The 17,576-nt window shown below is 47.3% G+C and overlaps 1 protein-coding gene across 1 annotated transcript in view; it reads left to right on the forward strand.

The window, feature by feature from the left end:
* Window positions 1-17,576, forward strand: part of EHD4 (EH domain containing 4) — a 91,957-nt gene that overhangs the window by 39,386 nt on the left and 34,995 nt on the right. Inside the window, exon 3 of the mRNA XM_061180446.1 lies at window positions 2,929-3,026. Coding sequence (XP_061036429.1) covers window positions 2,929-3,026 — 98 coding nt within the window. The remainder of the gene's footprint in view (window positions 1-2,928; window positions 3,027-17,576) is intronic.

A 17,576-nucleotide genomic window follows, 5' to 3' on the forward strand; every position in this document is an offset into this window, starting at 1 on the left:
CTGACTGTGTTATATCCGATAAATAACCCACTTTTCACCTTCCTTTCATGGAACATCAAAGGAAGACAAGATTGCTCTAACAGCATTGCATTAGGGTTTTTTCTGATTATAGTACAACCATTTAAGAAAACACGTGTGTGGTTCTAACCCCTAGAGTGTGGGCCATGCCCCCACACAGGGGTCTGAAAGCTGACTGTGCCCTGTGTTCCTTTGCCCACCTCCCCACCTCCCCCACACACATGCTGGGCAGGCTGTGCAAAGTCCAGCTCTGCACACACAACCCCTGTCACCCTCTCTCGGGGTGCCCCTGGAGAGCCCCCCTCCCCCTCCCCTCCCCTCCTCTCCCCTCCCCTCCCCTCCTCTCCCCTCCCCTCCCCTCCCCCTCCCCCTCCTCCCCTCCTCCTCTCCCCCCTCCCCTCCTCCCCTCCCCTTCTCCTCCTCCCCTCCTCCTCTCCCCCCTCCCCTCCTCCTCTCCCCCCCTCCTCCCCTCCCCTTCTCCTCCTCCCCCTCCCCCTCCCCTCCCCTCCTCCTGCCCTCCTCCCCCTCCCCCTCCCCTCCCCTCCCCCTCCTCCCCCACTCCTCCCCCCTCCCCCATCCTCCTTCCCCTCCCTCTTCTTTTCTCCCCCCTCCCCCTTCCCCTCCCCCCTTTTGTCTGCAGTCATCCCTCCTGGCCCTGGGCCTGCTTCCTGTATGTTGCATGGCGATGTCACCATATCAGACCATCTTGTTTTGTGGCTCACACATTTTGTTTTGTGGCTCACACATTTTGTCTCTGCTGTCACGTCAGGAGGCATGGGAGTTGTTGAAACCTTGTCTCTTTGTATGGAGGGAGTAGATGGTTTCTAAATTTTGAATCCCTCTGTTAACTTCACATTAGAATCCAGGGGTTTTGTGTTTTGGAAAAATTGGTATCAAGTGTGAGCTTGTGGTTCTGGAAAAAGGTCTGCCTCTCACAGGAATACTTTATGTGAAAAAGTTTCACATATGTGCAGTTTTCTCAGCATTGCCAGATGTCTTGAGCCGTCTGATAAAAAGGATGGGACTATGATAAGAGACCGAATTACCACAGGAAATGCAGTTCACCACAGATGTGCTCAGAACTCTGTTCCTACCCCAGTTCTAGAGACTTGAATATGGCGTTTTTTTCTCTGTGAACTTACAGAGAATGTATAGTGATCCCGGTGCACTTTATTCTCACAGATCTGCTATCTGAGTGTTGGGCAGTGAGGTTTATAAAGGTGGAGGGGCAGGAGAAAATCAGAAATGAGGGGCTTCTCATAAATTAACTTGACCCCTTATTTTTAATGTTATGAGGTTTTTAACTTTACAGGTTGAGTTCTACTCACCTGACATCAGAAATTTCAGGCTGCAGTCCCCAGCCAGCCACGCATTAGCGGCATGGCCTCGCATGTCATAACTGCTCTGTGCTTCAACTTTTCCAGCTGCAAAATGATCATAGTTATCATTCCTACATCTTCCTGGACTGACTTGAAAATGTGGGAAACAATGTCTGAGAAACTTGTCCCAAGCACCTTCAGTGAAAGTTCATTTGCAATGTCAGTAATTGCACATCTCTCTCAGGGCTGCCCACGCATGCCCACGCCTGCCCACACCTGCCCGGGGGCTGTGCTGTCCACGTGTGCGCTGTGAGGGCCGGGCAGGCCTCCCTCTCCTGCATTCCCAGCATATTTACTTTCTGAGTAATCCCATCTTTTCCACTGAATGGAAGAACTGAGCTTTCCCCAAGGATTTTCAAGCCTTCTGCCCACACAGATACCAAAGTTAGCCATTTACAATATAGGAGAAGGAGAGACACTCTAGCTTCTGCCTTAAAACATACACAGTGCCTAACAGAGATCCCCCCAGGTTGCCTGGGGTGGAAGTAACAAAGCATTTCCCTCTGGTCCTCTAGAGTTACACCGTGTTAAAGCTAAAAGAACCTCGCCAGCCCCTGGTCCAAGTGTCTCCATTGACACATGAGAAAACTGAGGCCCAGAATGGGGAAGCCCTTGCCCAGGGTCCCAGGCAAGTTATTGGCAAAGGATGAGCTGAACCTGAACCCAGGTCTGCTGACACACAGGCCACAATTTTCCTGCCACTTCACTCTGCTTCCAAGGCCAACACCAGGGCAGCCGACTGGAACCACAACAGAGGGATGGGGATGAGAAGGAGGAGGTGGTATCGGGAAGATGATGGACAAGGAAGGAGGCTGGGAGATGCTTGGCCAGGGCCCTGCCCACCCCTGCCCCTTCGTCCACTCTTAGGGCACCGAAGCACCTGGAGGATTTGGGGTGTTGCCCACAGGTGCTTGCCCCACCCTGAGCCTGGAGCCGTAGCATGTCCCTGGGGCATCAGACAGTGAAAACAGGCCCTAGTACCTCTGCTGTCACATTTGGGAGTGAGCAGGGGCTGGACAGAGCTTGGGATACTCCAGCCCAGTGGGACCCTGAAGGAAGCATGGGATTCCCGGGGAGGAAAAGCCTGGGACGTTTGTCTAAGGAGCAGGATAGAGGAGGGGCGGGTGGGGCTGGTGGCCTTTGGAGTCACACCGACCTGGGTTTAAAGCTTAGCTCTGAGTGACCCTGAGCAAGTTACATAACCTCCCGGAGGTAAATGGTAATGTCTTCCTCATGAGATTAATATGAGGAACAAATGAGATGATGTTTGTAAAATACCTGTGTTCAATAAATGTTAGCTAAAATAAAATTAACAGTAAGGCATCTGGTGGTAGGGAGCAGCCGGTGCCAGGCCACCCTCTGATAGCTGCCCTGTGGACCAGCATCTAGTCTCCAGTGGAGGTGCCATCAATCTCCTCCAAGCCCCCGCTTTGCAGAAGATGTCAGTAGCCAGGAGAGGCCAAGGAGCTCCGAGGATAGAGCACTCTGCAACGTGCAGGTTCTGATCCCACCTTTGATCCCTTTCTTCCAGGTTCATGTGCTCCCAGCTGCCCAATCAGGTCCTGAAGAGCATCAGCATCATCGACAGCCCCGGCATCCTGTCTGGGGAGAAGCAGCGCATCAGCCGAGGTCAGTGCCCACCCTGCCCTTCCGTGCCCCCCACTCCCCACCCGGGGCTGGCTGAGTCTTTCTCTGATGTTGGCAGAGGATTTCTGCCCCTGTTGTATTCTATCCATCCTCCAGGGTACCCCCAGCATCCCTGGGCAGCCCCAGGGTCCAGAGCTGAAGAGGTCCCAGGAAATAACCAGGAAGTCATATGGTCAAAGGTTCTGCTCTTTCAACTGAGGAACTTTCTGGAGCCTTAGCCATAACCTCTTAATTCCTTTAAACACTGTCATGTAATACTAGTACCCACCTCACATAAATCTTCAGACTTTAAGAGGGGACCACTTGCTGACCACTCACTTGGACACATGACAAAAAATAAAGAAGGCCAGCTAGTGACAGCAAGGGAGAGAGCCCTCCCAGCTGCTCTTCCTCCCTCCCCCATTGCCATGTATTCCACCCCAGTCACCTCCGCAGCAGCCTTCTATTTTTTTTTAATTAATTAATTTATTTATTTTTTGGCTGTGTTGGGTCTTCGTTTCTGTACGAGGGCTTTCTCTAGTTGTGGCGAGCGGGGGCCACTCTTCATCGCAGTGCACAGGCCTCTCACTGTCGTGGCCTCTCTTATTGCGGAGCACAGGCTCCAGACGCGCAGGCTTAGTAGTAGTGGCTCACGGGCCTAGTTGCTCTGCAGCATGTGGGATCCTCCCAGACCAGGGCCCGAACCCGTGTCCCCTGCATTAGCAGGCAGATTCTCAACCACTGCGCCACCAGGGAAGCCCAGCAGCCTTCTATTGAGTGAGCCTTTATTGCTATCTGCTTGGTGCCAGACGCTGTACTGCATACTGGGGATGCAGAAAGAACAAGTGCAGTTTCTGCCCTGGAGGAGCTTGTGTTCTAACAAGGAAGATGGACATTAGTTTCGTTATCACAGAAATAAATAGAGAACAAGAGCTGGGATACTCACTCTTCGATGGGGACTGTCTATCAGAGTGTAAGGAGGATATCTGGCCTTGGCGTGTTGGGACGGGCTCTCCAGAGGAAGAGACATTGGAGCCGGAATCTGGAGGATGAATAGGAATTACCTAAGGGAAGCTCTGGGTGGGAAAGGGGAGACAATAAGATGTTCAGAGGAGATCTGTGGAGAACGGAAAACGCTTGTGAAGAACAGTGACGTCTGGGCTTCTTCAGCCTTCACAACACAAGGCTGAGGCAGTACTGTTTCCAGACCCGTGCACTGTGGTTAAATAGATGGGCCTGCGGTCTCCCCCCACCTTCCCGGTAAAGGGGCTATCGGGAGCAGACCAGAGGACTGTTTACTTACAGAGAGGAAATTCCTGACAGGGAGGGCACTAGGATGGATTCCTGTGGTCCCAGAGGCAGGTCAAGTTCCCTCGCCCTGGCCCTTGAAACAGAGGACAGTTCCTGGAGGCTTTGCTGGGAGGGAGAGGCTGGAGTGGATGCGTTGCTGCTGTCACTTCTCACTGGTAACTCTTTACAGCCCCTGAACAGGAGCAGTGGGGTTATGGCCAGCCAGTGAACTGTCCCACTCCCGAAGCTGAAGAACGTTACACAGGCCCTGGGACACACCTTGGAGCTAGAAAGCAAGGGTCCCGTGACAGGGTTAAAGAAAGGGCTCCCCATGTCTATAAGCCCTCTCTTCTCATGCCGTTTGAGAAATGCTGATTTTGCAGCCTCCGACTGCCTTGCTGTGCCTTCACCCATTCGTTCAGGGACTTAGTGGGCCATTAGGCCTCCCTGAGGCCTCCAAGAACATTGCACTTGTAGAAAAAGCTGCAAATAACAGTTGTTAATGGTTTTCTCCAGCTCCTTAGTGACTTTTTCTTCTGCATATACAAACATACCTTTTTTAACAGAAATGTGATTGCCATGCACATTTGCTACAACTTGATTTTTTGCCATAACAGCTATCGCGGATCATTCTATGCCAGTATATTTAAATTACTTTATTCCTTTTGACAGCTGCTTAGGTTCTATCAAAGGGACATAACGTCATTTATTTAACTGATTTGTGGATGTCGTGTGGTTAATAATTTTTCCCTCTTGCAGACAGCACTCCAGAGAGACATCTTTTTTGTATCTTTACACCTCGGTGCCAATAGATTTTTTTTTAAAAACCAATTTAGGACCATTAATTTGGCCCCATTAAACATTGCTCTGCAAATACAATGTTTTGTTTTAAAAGGAAAGTAAAGCAAACCCACGTCCCACAGCTTTTTCAAGCTGCCTATGTTTCCACTGCTTCTGCGTGTCTGACGGAAGTATGCCGGAGATATATGTGGTCCTGGAAATTTTCTTTTTGCCTCTACATTTTAGGACCTCTGGATTTTAGCTTCAGCCTTATCCATTCCTTTTCACTGGCAGGCCTTTGACCAATGCTAATCATCCATGTTCTTCAGGGTTTCTCCTGGGCTTAGTGATTCTAAGTGTCTTTCAACCTATAGCTCCTTCAGAGTAGTTAGCGTGGTGTAGTGCTCTCAGGATGCTTTGAAGACAGTTCTTTTTAACACTTTATAATAACTGACTCATATCCTGACTTACTGTGGCTTGTCCTTCTTCACATCCTATGCCCAGAAATAGCACATATGGTTCCAACCAGTCAGCTGGTCCCTGCCACCCTGACAGACAGCAGCTGATGGGGAAGGACCCAGAGCGGCAAACAATGGCAGCACCGGGCACTGTGGCCAGGGTCCCCAGGCTTAGGTGCCATACCGTGTTCGGGCACCGTGGCTGGTTGGGGTCACTTAGCTGACAGTTTCAACCCCAAAGAATATTAACCCCAAAGAACGTGTACTGTTGTAAAGCTGCTTCAGCTTAAACTATTGCAAACAGCGCTGCCTTCTCACACACGCTCCTGTCTGCTTCCATCCCTCCAGCTCCTAAATCACAGCACCACCTTCGCCAGTCATCTGTGTCAACACTGGATGAGGCACGGGGACAAACTGTGACCCCACAGAACATTTGAAACATCCGCCATTGACCTTATTGGTGGGGCTTTGCCTCCCCGACGGGTGTTTCGTCTGTGAAAGAGGAAGGGGGCAGCTGCTGCCCCTCCTCCTTGTCCCTTAGTGCAGTTGATGGATTAACGCTCAGCAGGCAGAGTCTCATCAAGCAGGTCCCTCTTACACATGTAGCATCTCCTTCAAGTGTGTATTCACAGTAGCAGTATGAGAACAGCCGCCAGGTATTGAGCCCTTGCTGTGTGTCTACAGTGTGCTCTTCATTTAGGACTTGCTGAGTTAAACCTGCACACGGTCCTGCACAGACAGGAGCCCAGCCCTGACTAGGGAACCCCTCGCTCTCGCTCCTCTGGGAAAGCGGAGCCTAACAGCGATTGTAAGAATTCTTTCCCCAGCTGCTGGGCAGATGGGCAACCAGGCTTGACATCCGGGGAGTGGACAGAGTAAAAGCTGTTAACGAGGTGCCGCGTTTGGAGAACAAGCTGAGGGGATGTGGGCTGCAGGCTGACGCTGCTGTGTGGACCTAGTCCACCCTCTAGCCTGCAGGGTTGTGCAGCCCTGGCTGAGCACACACTGAGCAGACAGTGCAGCTGCAGGAGGAGGTGATGAGCATGGGGTGACTGCAGAGCACCCCCAAGAAGACCTGCTGACTGCATCACACTCAGAGTTCTCCCCATCCGCACGGGATGAGGCAGATGGCAGGTGGGGCAGTGGAGCGTCGTGCTACTTTGCTGGTGGTCGAACAGGGAAGGAGGGACCTAAGCTGGGGAGCTGGCCTCGTCATCACTGGCAGTCCTTGGGCACCCCCAGGGAACTGCCCAGGTACCCCGAGCTCTGGGAACCAGATGGCCTAGTGAGGGTATATCTCCAGGAAGGAGTCCTGAACCCGGCTTCAGTCACGTGCCTCCCCTTACCTGTGGCTCCCTTCTTCCTTGTTCATTCTTCTCTCTCGTGACGTCAAAAGCCTGCTTCCTTTTTACTCTGTGCTGTGTAGAGGGGGCAAGTGTGATTACACAGAGGACATTTCTCTTGGCCAAAGTCATAGGTGACCAGAAGAAACAGTTGACATTTCTACATGATGATTTGTATTTTGGGGTGTTCAGTTTGAGGCAAAACATGGCAAACCCACTCTTATGTTAGAAGTGACCTTTACCAATTAGAATGTGTCTTAGCACAGCTTCTCATCAGCAGGTCCTTTACATGGACCCTAGAAGTCAGGTCCCTGCTCTGTGCTCCAGAGTGAAACAAGAATGCATAGTCGGCATTGGAGGGGAGTAAATGTTGTCTAAATCTCCTCTTTGGGAGTTCTATACATAAAACCCACTAGAGTAATTGATTTTGAAGCAATTTTTAGTATAGTACTCCATATGGAAACCCATTACCCTTCTGACGTTCCTTAGTTTAATTATAGTTAACAGAAAATCTTTAGGAACAGAAGGGTGAGCTTAGATACTAACTTGTAGTTTTCTTGCCTGACATAGAGAATTCCCATCAAGCAGGAATTAAAATATTCTGATATATTTTTAATAATAACTTTATTCTACTGAAGTAAGAGCTACCTAAAATTCCTATAAACTTTTCTTGATTCTTTTCTTGTAGCCAATAAAGAAATGTTTGAGTTCTTAAGATTTTCTAAGTTATTTTCTTGAAGTGCGTGGGTGAAATCTGACCAGGTTCAGTCTTGAGAACATCCTTTGCCCTGATGATGGCATCCAGATTTTCGACTCTATGTGATAAGAAAAGAGCACATTTATCCACACATCCTTATTTTCATTCCCAATCTCTTATTATTCCGGCTCCTGAACTGTTTGCTTCCTAAAATACTGTTTATGTCGAACTGAACCTAAACATCATCTAGGATTTATTTCTGGACTTGACATGAACACAAGTGTGTTCCCAACTGCGTGGTACAAACCTCTGGGTTCTGGCTGCAATTATAACGTCCCTGTCTGACAAAGAGAAGTCTGTGAAAAATTCTAATGTGGCATCTGGTGTACTTGTCCATCTACTTAACACATAAGCATTTGGAAGGTGCTATTTTAGCAGCAAGTAATTATTCCTGTGGTTTCCTGAGAGCATGAGGTTTTGTGTAGCCTTCAACAGACTTGACTTTGATAACAAAAATAGTACAATTTTTCCCTTTTAAAAATTTAACTCTAGAAGAAAAAAACTCTTGATCTGAATTTTCCAACAGATCTACCAGCAGGTCGGACCTAGGACCTAGGACCTAGGACCAGCAGCTTGTCAAATGAAAGTCTAAGGATCCTAAGTCCTAGGTCAGACCTAGGACCTAGGATCTAGGACCAGCAGCTTGTCAAATGAAAGTGTAAGGGCGCCTTCTTCTGATGTTTAAGCCCTTCTCTCTATAAGCCTTTCTCATTATAAATCAGTGAATAGAACTGAGAAGACAGTGAAAAATAGAAGGGCAGAAAATGTCCTGCTAGTAAAAGCAATCAATGATGATAATGCATGAAACAGAAGAGATCTAACTGTGCTTCAAATAACATAACAGGCCATAACATTAGCTTCAAAATCATTGATCAATGTCTTAACATTTACATGTAGACATCCTTACGTCCTCCTGATTTTGGCAGCATTAAGGAAAGCACTCAAGAATAAAAAAGGCATCTGAGTACTGACAGGTACACGTGAGCATGTCATTTCAAGGATATGCCAACACAGTGGAGGTGCCCAAACATAACATCACAAAAGAATTGACAGAACAGGAAACAGGGAATGGAAATCCAACTGGTAATCATTAAAGATGCTAAAAAAATAGCGATGACGAAAACTGTAATCAGGGAAGTCCAAACACACCTACTTGACACATTTTTTGAGCTTGAAAGACAAAAGACCGGATTTTGAAGGCTGCGCAAGACAGGAGAGAGAACATTTAGAAATGTCCAGATAAGAATGACTTCCCCTCTTGTGCTTTGGGAACAGGGAGGACTAGAGCGGAAAACACACACATACACGGAGGAATGAGTCTTCTTCCCTAGAAGAGCGAGAAGGCTTGGAGCGAGATGTTAGCCAGGTTCAACAGCAGCAGAGGCTCTTCTGAGAAGCGCCTGGAGAGCTGAGAGCTGGAGGCTGAAGAGGCCAGCGGCTCCCAGGGCCAGGCGGTTACGGCAGGTGCTTCCTGTGCTTCAGGTGGACCACAGAGCCCAAGGCTGGACTTCACAGAGAGTTTCTGAGGGGGGCCTGCCATGCCTGCCGAGTACCCCAGGAGAAGAAGTTCAGGCCTTACTTGGGTAGTATTATAAATAAGAGTAGAAATAATCATTAAATAAAGGGGGAGTCGAGGCAGCACTATCCCCTCCTTCATTCTGTTCACCACCACCCAATACAGACATGGCTCAGGACCATCCCAGCATCTCCGACTGTGGTCACCTGAGCTCACTGGACATGTGGCCCTCATTACAGGTGCTACTCCTGTCCCTGCCTTCCCATCCTGTGGTTGGTACAGGGTTGTTGTTGGTTTTTTTTCAGTTTTATTGAGATAGAATTGACATATGGCACTGTATAAGCTTAAGGGGTACCACATAAGGATCTGACTTACATACATCATGAAATGGTTACACAATAGGTTTAATGAACATCCATCATCTTACACCGATACAACATTAAAGAAATAGAAAAAATTCTTTTCCTTGTGATGAGAACTCAACTTTCATTTATAACATACAGCAGTGTTAATTATCTCTATCATGTTGTACATTATATCACTAGTAGTTATTTATCTTATAACTGGAATTTTTTACCTTTTGACTACCTTCATCTAATTCTCCCTCCTCCCACCCTGGTACAGGGTTTCTTAATTTTTTGTTTTGTTTCTGGGGTTTTGGGTTTACGACTGTTCAGGCTCTCTTAGCTCCTCTCCCTGTCCACTGCAGCTCCTTCCAGCTCTAAGGCATCCCCAGGCTTCATCAGCATGTCCTTATACCTTCGCCCTTGGATCCAGAAGTTGAGCGGACAGGACCCAAGGTGGAGCCTTAAGGTATTCCAATAGAGACTGCCCTCCACGTTGACAGCAGTTCATTAATGAACAAGTTCAGTCGAGATGCAATGAGCTCCTGTGTGCCAGGTACTAAGCTGGGAACTGGGAGCATAAAGATGAACAAGGTACCGCCCCTGCCTTGGAGTTGCTACAGCCTAGTGTGGTCATCCAGCCAGTCACTGATGCACCAGATTGTTCTGAAAGAAAGCTGTCACCTACATAGAGAATTATTATTCATTCAACAAACACTAGGCAAAAAAGACGGACATGGTCACTTGCCCTTATGGAATTTACATTCTGATGGGAGAGTCAGACAAGAAAAGCAGGTAAACAAATGAATAAAATCATTGTAAATAGTGGTGAGTGCCAGGAAGGAAATAGATAAGGCATTTGCTCAATGAGAAGGGGTGACGTGGGAGAGCCACAGTCTCGGAAGGTGACAGAGGCCTGTGGCTGAAAGTTCAGAAGGCGGCGGCCTTGCAGAGGGGGTCAGGTCAAGGTTTTGCAGGTTTTGGCTGACCATGTTGTCTATTCAGATATTTTCTACCTGATATATAAAGGATATATAAAAGAATAGACTTTCAAGTATCAGATATTCACCCATGGATTTCAGTTCCTGCATATTCATGGTTTTTTCTGAGGCCTTTTTTAAGAACCTACACTATTCAGTCTGTAAACCCAGAGTCAAACATGTTGCTTTCCTAGGTCCAGTCAAGGGACTGAAGTCCCTGTGGGCTGTCCTATGTCATATAGCAGGAAGCACGTGGGCAGGAGAATTGGACTTCCTGGGTTCCAGTTTAGCTCAGCCATCTACTAGCCATGCAGCCTTGGGAAAGTTGTGAATCTCTATGGGAAATGAGGGTAATAATAGTACCTACCACATAATGCTGTTGTAACTGAGTTAATACCTAGAAAGCAGAAAATAATACCCAGCCTAGCACATAGTAAGTGCTCAATAAATGTTAGCTGTTATTATTACTCTCACCATCTCAATGTGGTGGTGGTGGTGTAGGCCGGAGTTTTCAAAGGCTGAATTTAATATTGGTTGGTACTGGTTTCTTGCCTCTTAAAGTCTTCTGTCTCAGAGTAGGGGAAATTTTTGTCAAGTTATTTGAAATGTGGAATTTGTTGTTCAGGGACTGAATATGCTGTGTTTGGCTAAGCGTTTTTACCTTTTTTCCCTGTACCTCGGTCATTTTATTGATAATTAGCTTTTAAATTTTGAAATCACATGTCTCTCTGGAAGTGGAAAAGGGACAACACTAATTGATCATCCGGTTTAAAAAATATTTGGTGGAAAAAGAATTTTAAAATAATGGACAGATATTGTGTGTGTGATCTTTTTGGCACTCCTTTATTTTAGAAGTGATGGTATAAAAAGCAATGGATAGTAGTAGGGGCGTGCTAGAGACTATTCATTCAACACACATTTATATTGATTGCCTGCTGGGTGCCAAGCACTGTCCTGGATTCAAAAGGAATGAGGCACAGCCCCTGGCCCTGGTGCGCACACTTGGCTGGGGTGGTTGGACCTGCAAACAAGCCACTCTGACCCTGTGCATTACAGGAGTTCTGAACAAGAAGTGGGGTATGGGAAGTAGGCTGTCAGCAAAGCTGCTAAGGGAAGGGACTCTTCTTCCCCTTTTTAAAAAAATCTGCATTTTCTCTCTCTCTCTCTGAACAATTCAGTGGGGTTTTTGTTTTTTTTGTATATTTACAGAGTTGTGCAACCATCACCACAATGAATTTTAGAAAATTTTCATCACCCCAAAAAAGAAACATTGTCCTCATTGGCAACCGCTACCCATTCTCTTCTCCCCAGACCCTGGCAACCACTAATCTACCTTCTGTCTCTGGATTTACCTACTCTGGACATTTCATATAAATGGAATCATACAGCATGTGGCCCTTGTGTCTGGCTCCTTTCACTTAGCATAATGTTTTCAAGGTTCATCTGAGTCAAACAGTGCTTCATTCCTTTTTATGGTTGAATAAAAATTCCATTGTACAGCTGTACCACGTTTTATTCATTCATAAGTTGGTGAACATTCGGGTTGTTTGCACTTTTTTGGCTATTTTGAATAATGCTGCTATGATCATTCATGTATGAGTTTTTGTGAAAATGTGCATTCTTGGGACTTCCCTGACGGTCCAGTGGTTAAGACTCTGCACTTCTACTGCAGGGGGCATGGGTGGGTTTGATCCCTGGTCAGGGAACTAAGATCCCACATGGCACAAGGCACAGGCAAAAAAAAAAGGGAGTGAGAAAACGTATGTTCTTGATTCTCTTGGGTATAAATCTAGGAGCAGAATTGCTGAATCATATGGTAACTCAGTATTTAATGTTTTGAGAAACTGCCAGACTGTTTTCCAAAGTGACTGCATCATTTTATATTTTCATACACCAGTAGTGTATGAGGGTTCCAGTTTCTCCACATTCTCATCAACACTATCATTTTGCTTAGAGCCATCCTCATAGGTATGAAGGGGTATTTCACTGTGGTTTCAATTTGCATTTCTCTAATGGTTAATGATGTTGAGCATCTTTTCATGTGCTTTGTGGCCACTTCTATATTTTCTTTGAAGAAATGTATATATAGAGGCTTTGCCCGTTTTTAATTGGATTATTTGTCTTTTAATTGTTGAGTTTTAACATTCTTTTTTTTTTTAATTAATTAATTTATTTTCACTTTTGGCTACGTTGGGTCTTCGTTGCTGTGTGCGGGCTTTCTCTAGTTGTGGCAAGCAGGGGCTACTCTTCGTTGCGGTATGCGGGCTTCTTATTGCAGTGGCTTCTCTTGTTGCGGAGCACGGGCTCTAGGCATGTGGGCTTCAGTAGTTGTGGCATGCGGGCTCAGTAGTTGTGGCTCGTGGGCTCTAGAGCGCAGGCTCCGTTGTAGCACACGGGCTTAGTTGCTCTGCGGCATGTGGGATCTTCCCAGACCAGGGCTAGAACCCGTGTCCCCTGCGTTGGCAGGCGGATTCTTAACCACTGCGCCACCTGGGAAGCCCGAGTTTTAACATTCTTTATATGTTCTGTGTACTAGTCAAATATATGACTTGCAAATATTTTGTCTCATTTTCTGGGTTGTCTTTTCACTTTCTTTATGGTCTAGCCTGAAGCATTAAAAGTTCTTAATTTTAATGAAGTCTAATTTATCTGCTTAAATTTTTGCCACTTGTGCTTTTGTCCTAACCCAAGCTGATGAAAATTTACTCCTATATTTTTCTAAGAGGTTTATAGTTTTAGCACTTACATTTAGGTCATTGATCCATTTTAAGTTAATTTTTGTATATGGTGTGACTTTAGGGCCCACCTTCATTCTTTTGCATGTGTGTATCTAGTTGTCCCGGCACCATTTGTTAAAAAGACAGTACTTTCCCCATTGTATTGTCTTGGCACCCTTATTGAAAATCAGTTGGCTATAAATGTGGAGGTTTATTTCTGGACTCTCAATTCTATTTCATTGATCTGTATGTCTGACCTTATGATGCAGCTCTTCTTGATCAGAGACTCCAGGTAAACGCGTGAGTTCATCAACCCGCAAGGTTAGGGCCGTACAGGATGAGGTGAGGATAAAGTGAGTTGATGTGACATCTTGTCACGGTACCTGTCTGGTGCACAGTCAAGGGAAAGATAACCTGGCTGCCCTAACTATTGTTATTCTCCTCGAGACAATGGAAAGAGGTTGCAAGAACGGGAAGATGTGTGAGCTCAGAGCCCTCTGGAGGAATGTGAGTCATGCCTGTGGCTGGAGTGTGTGTATGTGGCGGGTGGACGCACACGTCAGGAGACTGGGTTTATCCTGGAGGCTGCGTGGAATACTGAGGAGTATGAGGTAGAGGATGACATGGTAGAGAATTCTGTAGGAATTCTGTAGGGTAGAACTTATGTCCACAGGCTCGGATCATGAAGCCATTTTTATATTTAGAGCTTGAGCTCAATGACTTGTCTCTGAGCTTTGTTTGAATTTGGCAACAACAGAAAAGGGTGCATCCCCAGTGCCTGGGGCTGACTGCTGATGAATTTGTTGGCAGACCCTGTTTTCTGGCCAGAGCTAAGGCCAGTCTGAGGTTGGGTTGTGAGGTCCTGGACATCACTCGCTTCTTGGGCCTCCAACAGGAAATCCTGGTTTCTTTTTGTTTCGGGGAAGTTTGCTGACAAACACATTCAGGCTCCTTTTCCGCCGGTGCCACAGGAAATTCCACACCATGAGTGTGGCTGCTTCTGCCCCTCCTGTGAGCGTGTCATGACTGTGACTCAGAATGGCATTTGCCAAGCCCTGGAAGATGTTTTTAGTTTTTGTTAATACCTTAAATGCATACTCGATCGTGAGAAATGACTGCTTCTACCCAAACTTTAAACCTACCTGGACTTTTAAATGAAAAACGATTTTTTTTTTTAAATTGGAGAAAGGGTACTTCTCTTACTTCCCATAGAGAGCAGCTTATGATCATAAAACATTTCATAGACATTGGGATACAGAGATTAATCAGAGAAAAGTTTTGCTCCTTACTCTTTTTAGTACTAATAATATAGCTGACACTTACACGGTGCATTGTTAAGTGTTTTCCATATATTATTAACTCATTTGCTCCTTACAAAAGCTGTGTGAGGTAGGAACTGCTCTCCCATTCTATAGGAGAGAAGACTGAGACACAAAGAAGTTAAGTCCACAGTCCTATAGCTAGCGTGGTAGCCAGTCTCCAAAGATGCCTCCTGCTCCCACCACTGCCAACCATGAACCATGCCTTCCAGTATTCATGCCCTTGAATCTGGGATGGCCTCTGGCTCACTTTTTGATCAGTAGAATTCAGCAGAAGTGATGCTGTATAACTTCCCACGTCTAAGTCATAAGAAGCCCTGAAGGTTCCACCTGGAGCTTTTGGCATGTTTATTCTCGGGAAGCCAACCACTATTTTAAAAGTCCAGCTGCCCTGAGACCACCATACTATTAGGGAAGCCCAAGCTAGTCACATGGGGCAGCCGAGAGGCTCAGGCAGCCTCTGACTGGCCCAGCTGAGATAGGAGCAAAGCCATGGAGGACCAGCTCAGTTGAGCCTTAAGATGATTCCAGCCCCAACTGCCACCTGACTTTCACCTCATGGCAGACCCCAGTCAAGACCCACCCAGCTGAGCCCAGTCAACCCTCAGACGGGATGTTAACCACAAGAGGCAATGACATAAACACCCCTGCCCGTCTGTCTGTCTGTCTGTCTGTCTGTCTGTCTGTCTGTCTCTCTCTCTCTCTCACACACACACACACACACACACACACACACACACACACACACACACACTGAGAAGACAGCACTGGGGAAAGGTACCACGTGGGGCACATTTCCACATAACTGACACTTCTCCCCTACACACACCAAACCTCCTGGGTTTTTTTCCTTTAGTGGTTTTTGGTAGTAGTCTTTGGGAAAGATAGTACACGCTGCCTGCATTCTCATTCTAAGGGTAGTTGGGGTTGAGAATCCGCCTGCCAATGCAGGGGACACGGGTTCGAGCCCTGGTCCGGGAAGATCCCACATGCCGCGGAGCAACTAAGCCCGTGAGCCACAACTACTCAGCCTGCGCTCTAGAGCCTGCGAGCCACAACTACTGAGCCCGTGTGCCACAGCTACTAAAGCCCGTGCACCTAGAGCTTGTGCTCTGCGACAAGAGAAGCCACCACAATGAGAAGCACGCGCACCGCAATGAAAGAGTAGCCCCTGCTCGCCGCAACTAGAGAAAGCCCGCGTGCAGCAACGAAGACCCAACACAGCCAAATAAATAAATAAAATCCTTTAAAAAAAAAAAAAAAAAAAGAGTAGTGGGAAGAGGAAGAAGCTTCCTTACATTGAATGTCCACCCTGCACCATGCTCTGCTAGGTCCTCTTGGTCCATTGCTCATGCACATACCATGTGTCAGGTACCAGGCGCTTTAGTGTTAACAGCACCAAGATAGACCCTGTTGCTGCTTTCTGAAACATACGGGGGTGGAGGGGGGGTTGAGGTAGATGGATGAGCTAAAATGCAGAACAAATGAAGTTTACACAAAAACTTGAAGGAAACAATTGCAGAATCCCACAGCAAGCATAGTCCTTCTTCTTCTTTTTTTTTTTTTTGGATCCTAGTTCCCCGACCAGGGATCGACCCCGTGCACCCTCTGCAGTGGAAGCACTGCGTAGTCTTAACCACTGGACCTCCAGGGAAGTCCTGGGTGGTCCTACTTTAGATGGGTAGTGAGAGGAGGTGTCTCTGAGGACGTGGCATTTAAGCTCAGACCTACAGAATGGAGGGGCTAGCCTGGCAGAGAGTTGGGGGAAGGGCATTGCAGGCAAAGGCCAGAGGGAGCGCGCAGGTCAGGGGAGGCTGGAGGCTGGGGAGTGGCCGGGAGGTGGTGAGCAGTGAGGTCAGGAGGGGCTGCTGGTGGGAGCTGTTGGCCTTAGGGAAGCACGTAGATTTTATTCTGAGAGGAACAGAAGGATTATCTTTTTTAACCTTCTCTTGATTGCCCAGAATTATCTCTGTGAACAGCCAGGTGTTCTCATACTGGGCAGTCACAGATCCAGCCCGGCTCTGCCACTCAGTTTCTGTGTGTTTGTTTGGTTGGTGGATGGTTGGCTTTCTCCTCCCTTGATGCCAGGCTGTCACTGTCATTTCTTCTTCTGTCTACCTGTTCTCAGTTACCGTCTCCCCTCTGCTCCCCTTCTACCCTGTGAATGATGCACTGAAGCCCTAGAGCCCTGGGCAAGATACAAAATGATTAATGATAACAACCATATTCTACCAGCCAAGTGTCACTTGGCACTATGATAATATCCTATGGGACATTCCTCGTTTCACATTCCCTAATGGGCTACCTGAAGAAATGACCCCTCAAATCAAGACCCAAACATTCTCAGACTCCAGGGAACTTGTTAATATGCTACTTCCTGGCCTCAAGCACAATTTGGGGAATCTGGAGTGAGACGCAGAAAACTGCGTGTCCAGGGGTTCTGGTGCAGGAGGTCCCCACTTTGAGGAATCTGGGGTAGCGCTGAGCCTGCCCCCTCCTATGCTCTCTGCCACCTCCAAACCAAGTGAAAGAAGAGATGATCACAAACTTGGAAAACCTACCAAAATGGACTTGAGCTGTGTCCCATGTCCCTCTCACCAGTGTGAAAGGATAGGGCGGAGGATGTAAGTGGTCGGGGGTGGTCTTTGGGTGGGGTGAGAGGCAGCGCAGCACTGGGCCGGGATCTGTGACTGACCAACATCCTCCCAGGTGAGGGCTTTGACTGGGAGCAGAGGTAACTTTACCCCACAGTGGTCACCAGGTAATCAGGTGACTCTAGCCTCGTGAGCATCTGACAGGGACCCCTGGCCTGACGCTGCTGTCCTCTGCCTGTGCCTTCACTCCATATAGGAGCACCCCCAAACCATTCTAGACTTCTTTGGAAGTTAGGGTTTTTAGAACCTCTAGAGAAAAATAGAGAGATTTTTTTAAAGATTCTCATTTATATTTTCAAATGTTTAATAACTTCACTGCTATAATGGGGACATTCTTGTTATATAACCTCCATCCCTAATGTTATGTATGGCAAAAGCTCTCTGCCCCACCATCA

The sequence above is a fragment of the Eubalaena glacialis genome, chromosome 2 (genome assembly GCF_028564815.1).
Source record: "Eubalaena glacialis isolate mEubGla1 chromosome 2, mEubGla1.1.hap2.+ XY, whole genome shotgun sequence".
NCBI lineage: Eukaryota > Metazoa > Chordata > Mammalia > Artiodactyla > Balaenidae > Eubalaena > Eubalaena glacialis.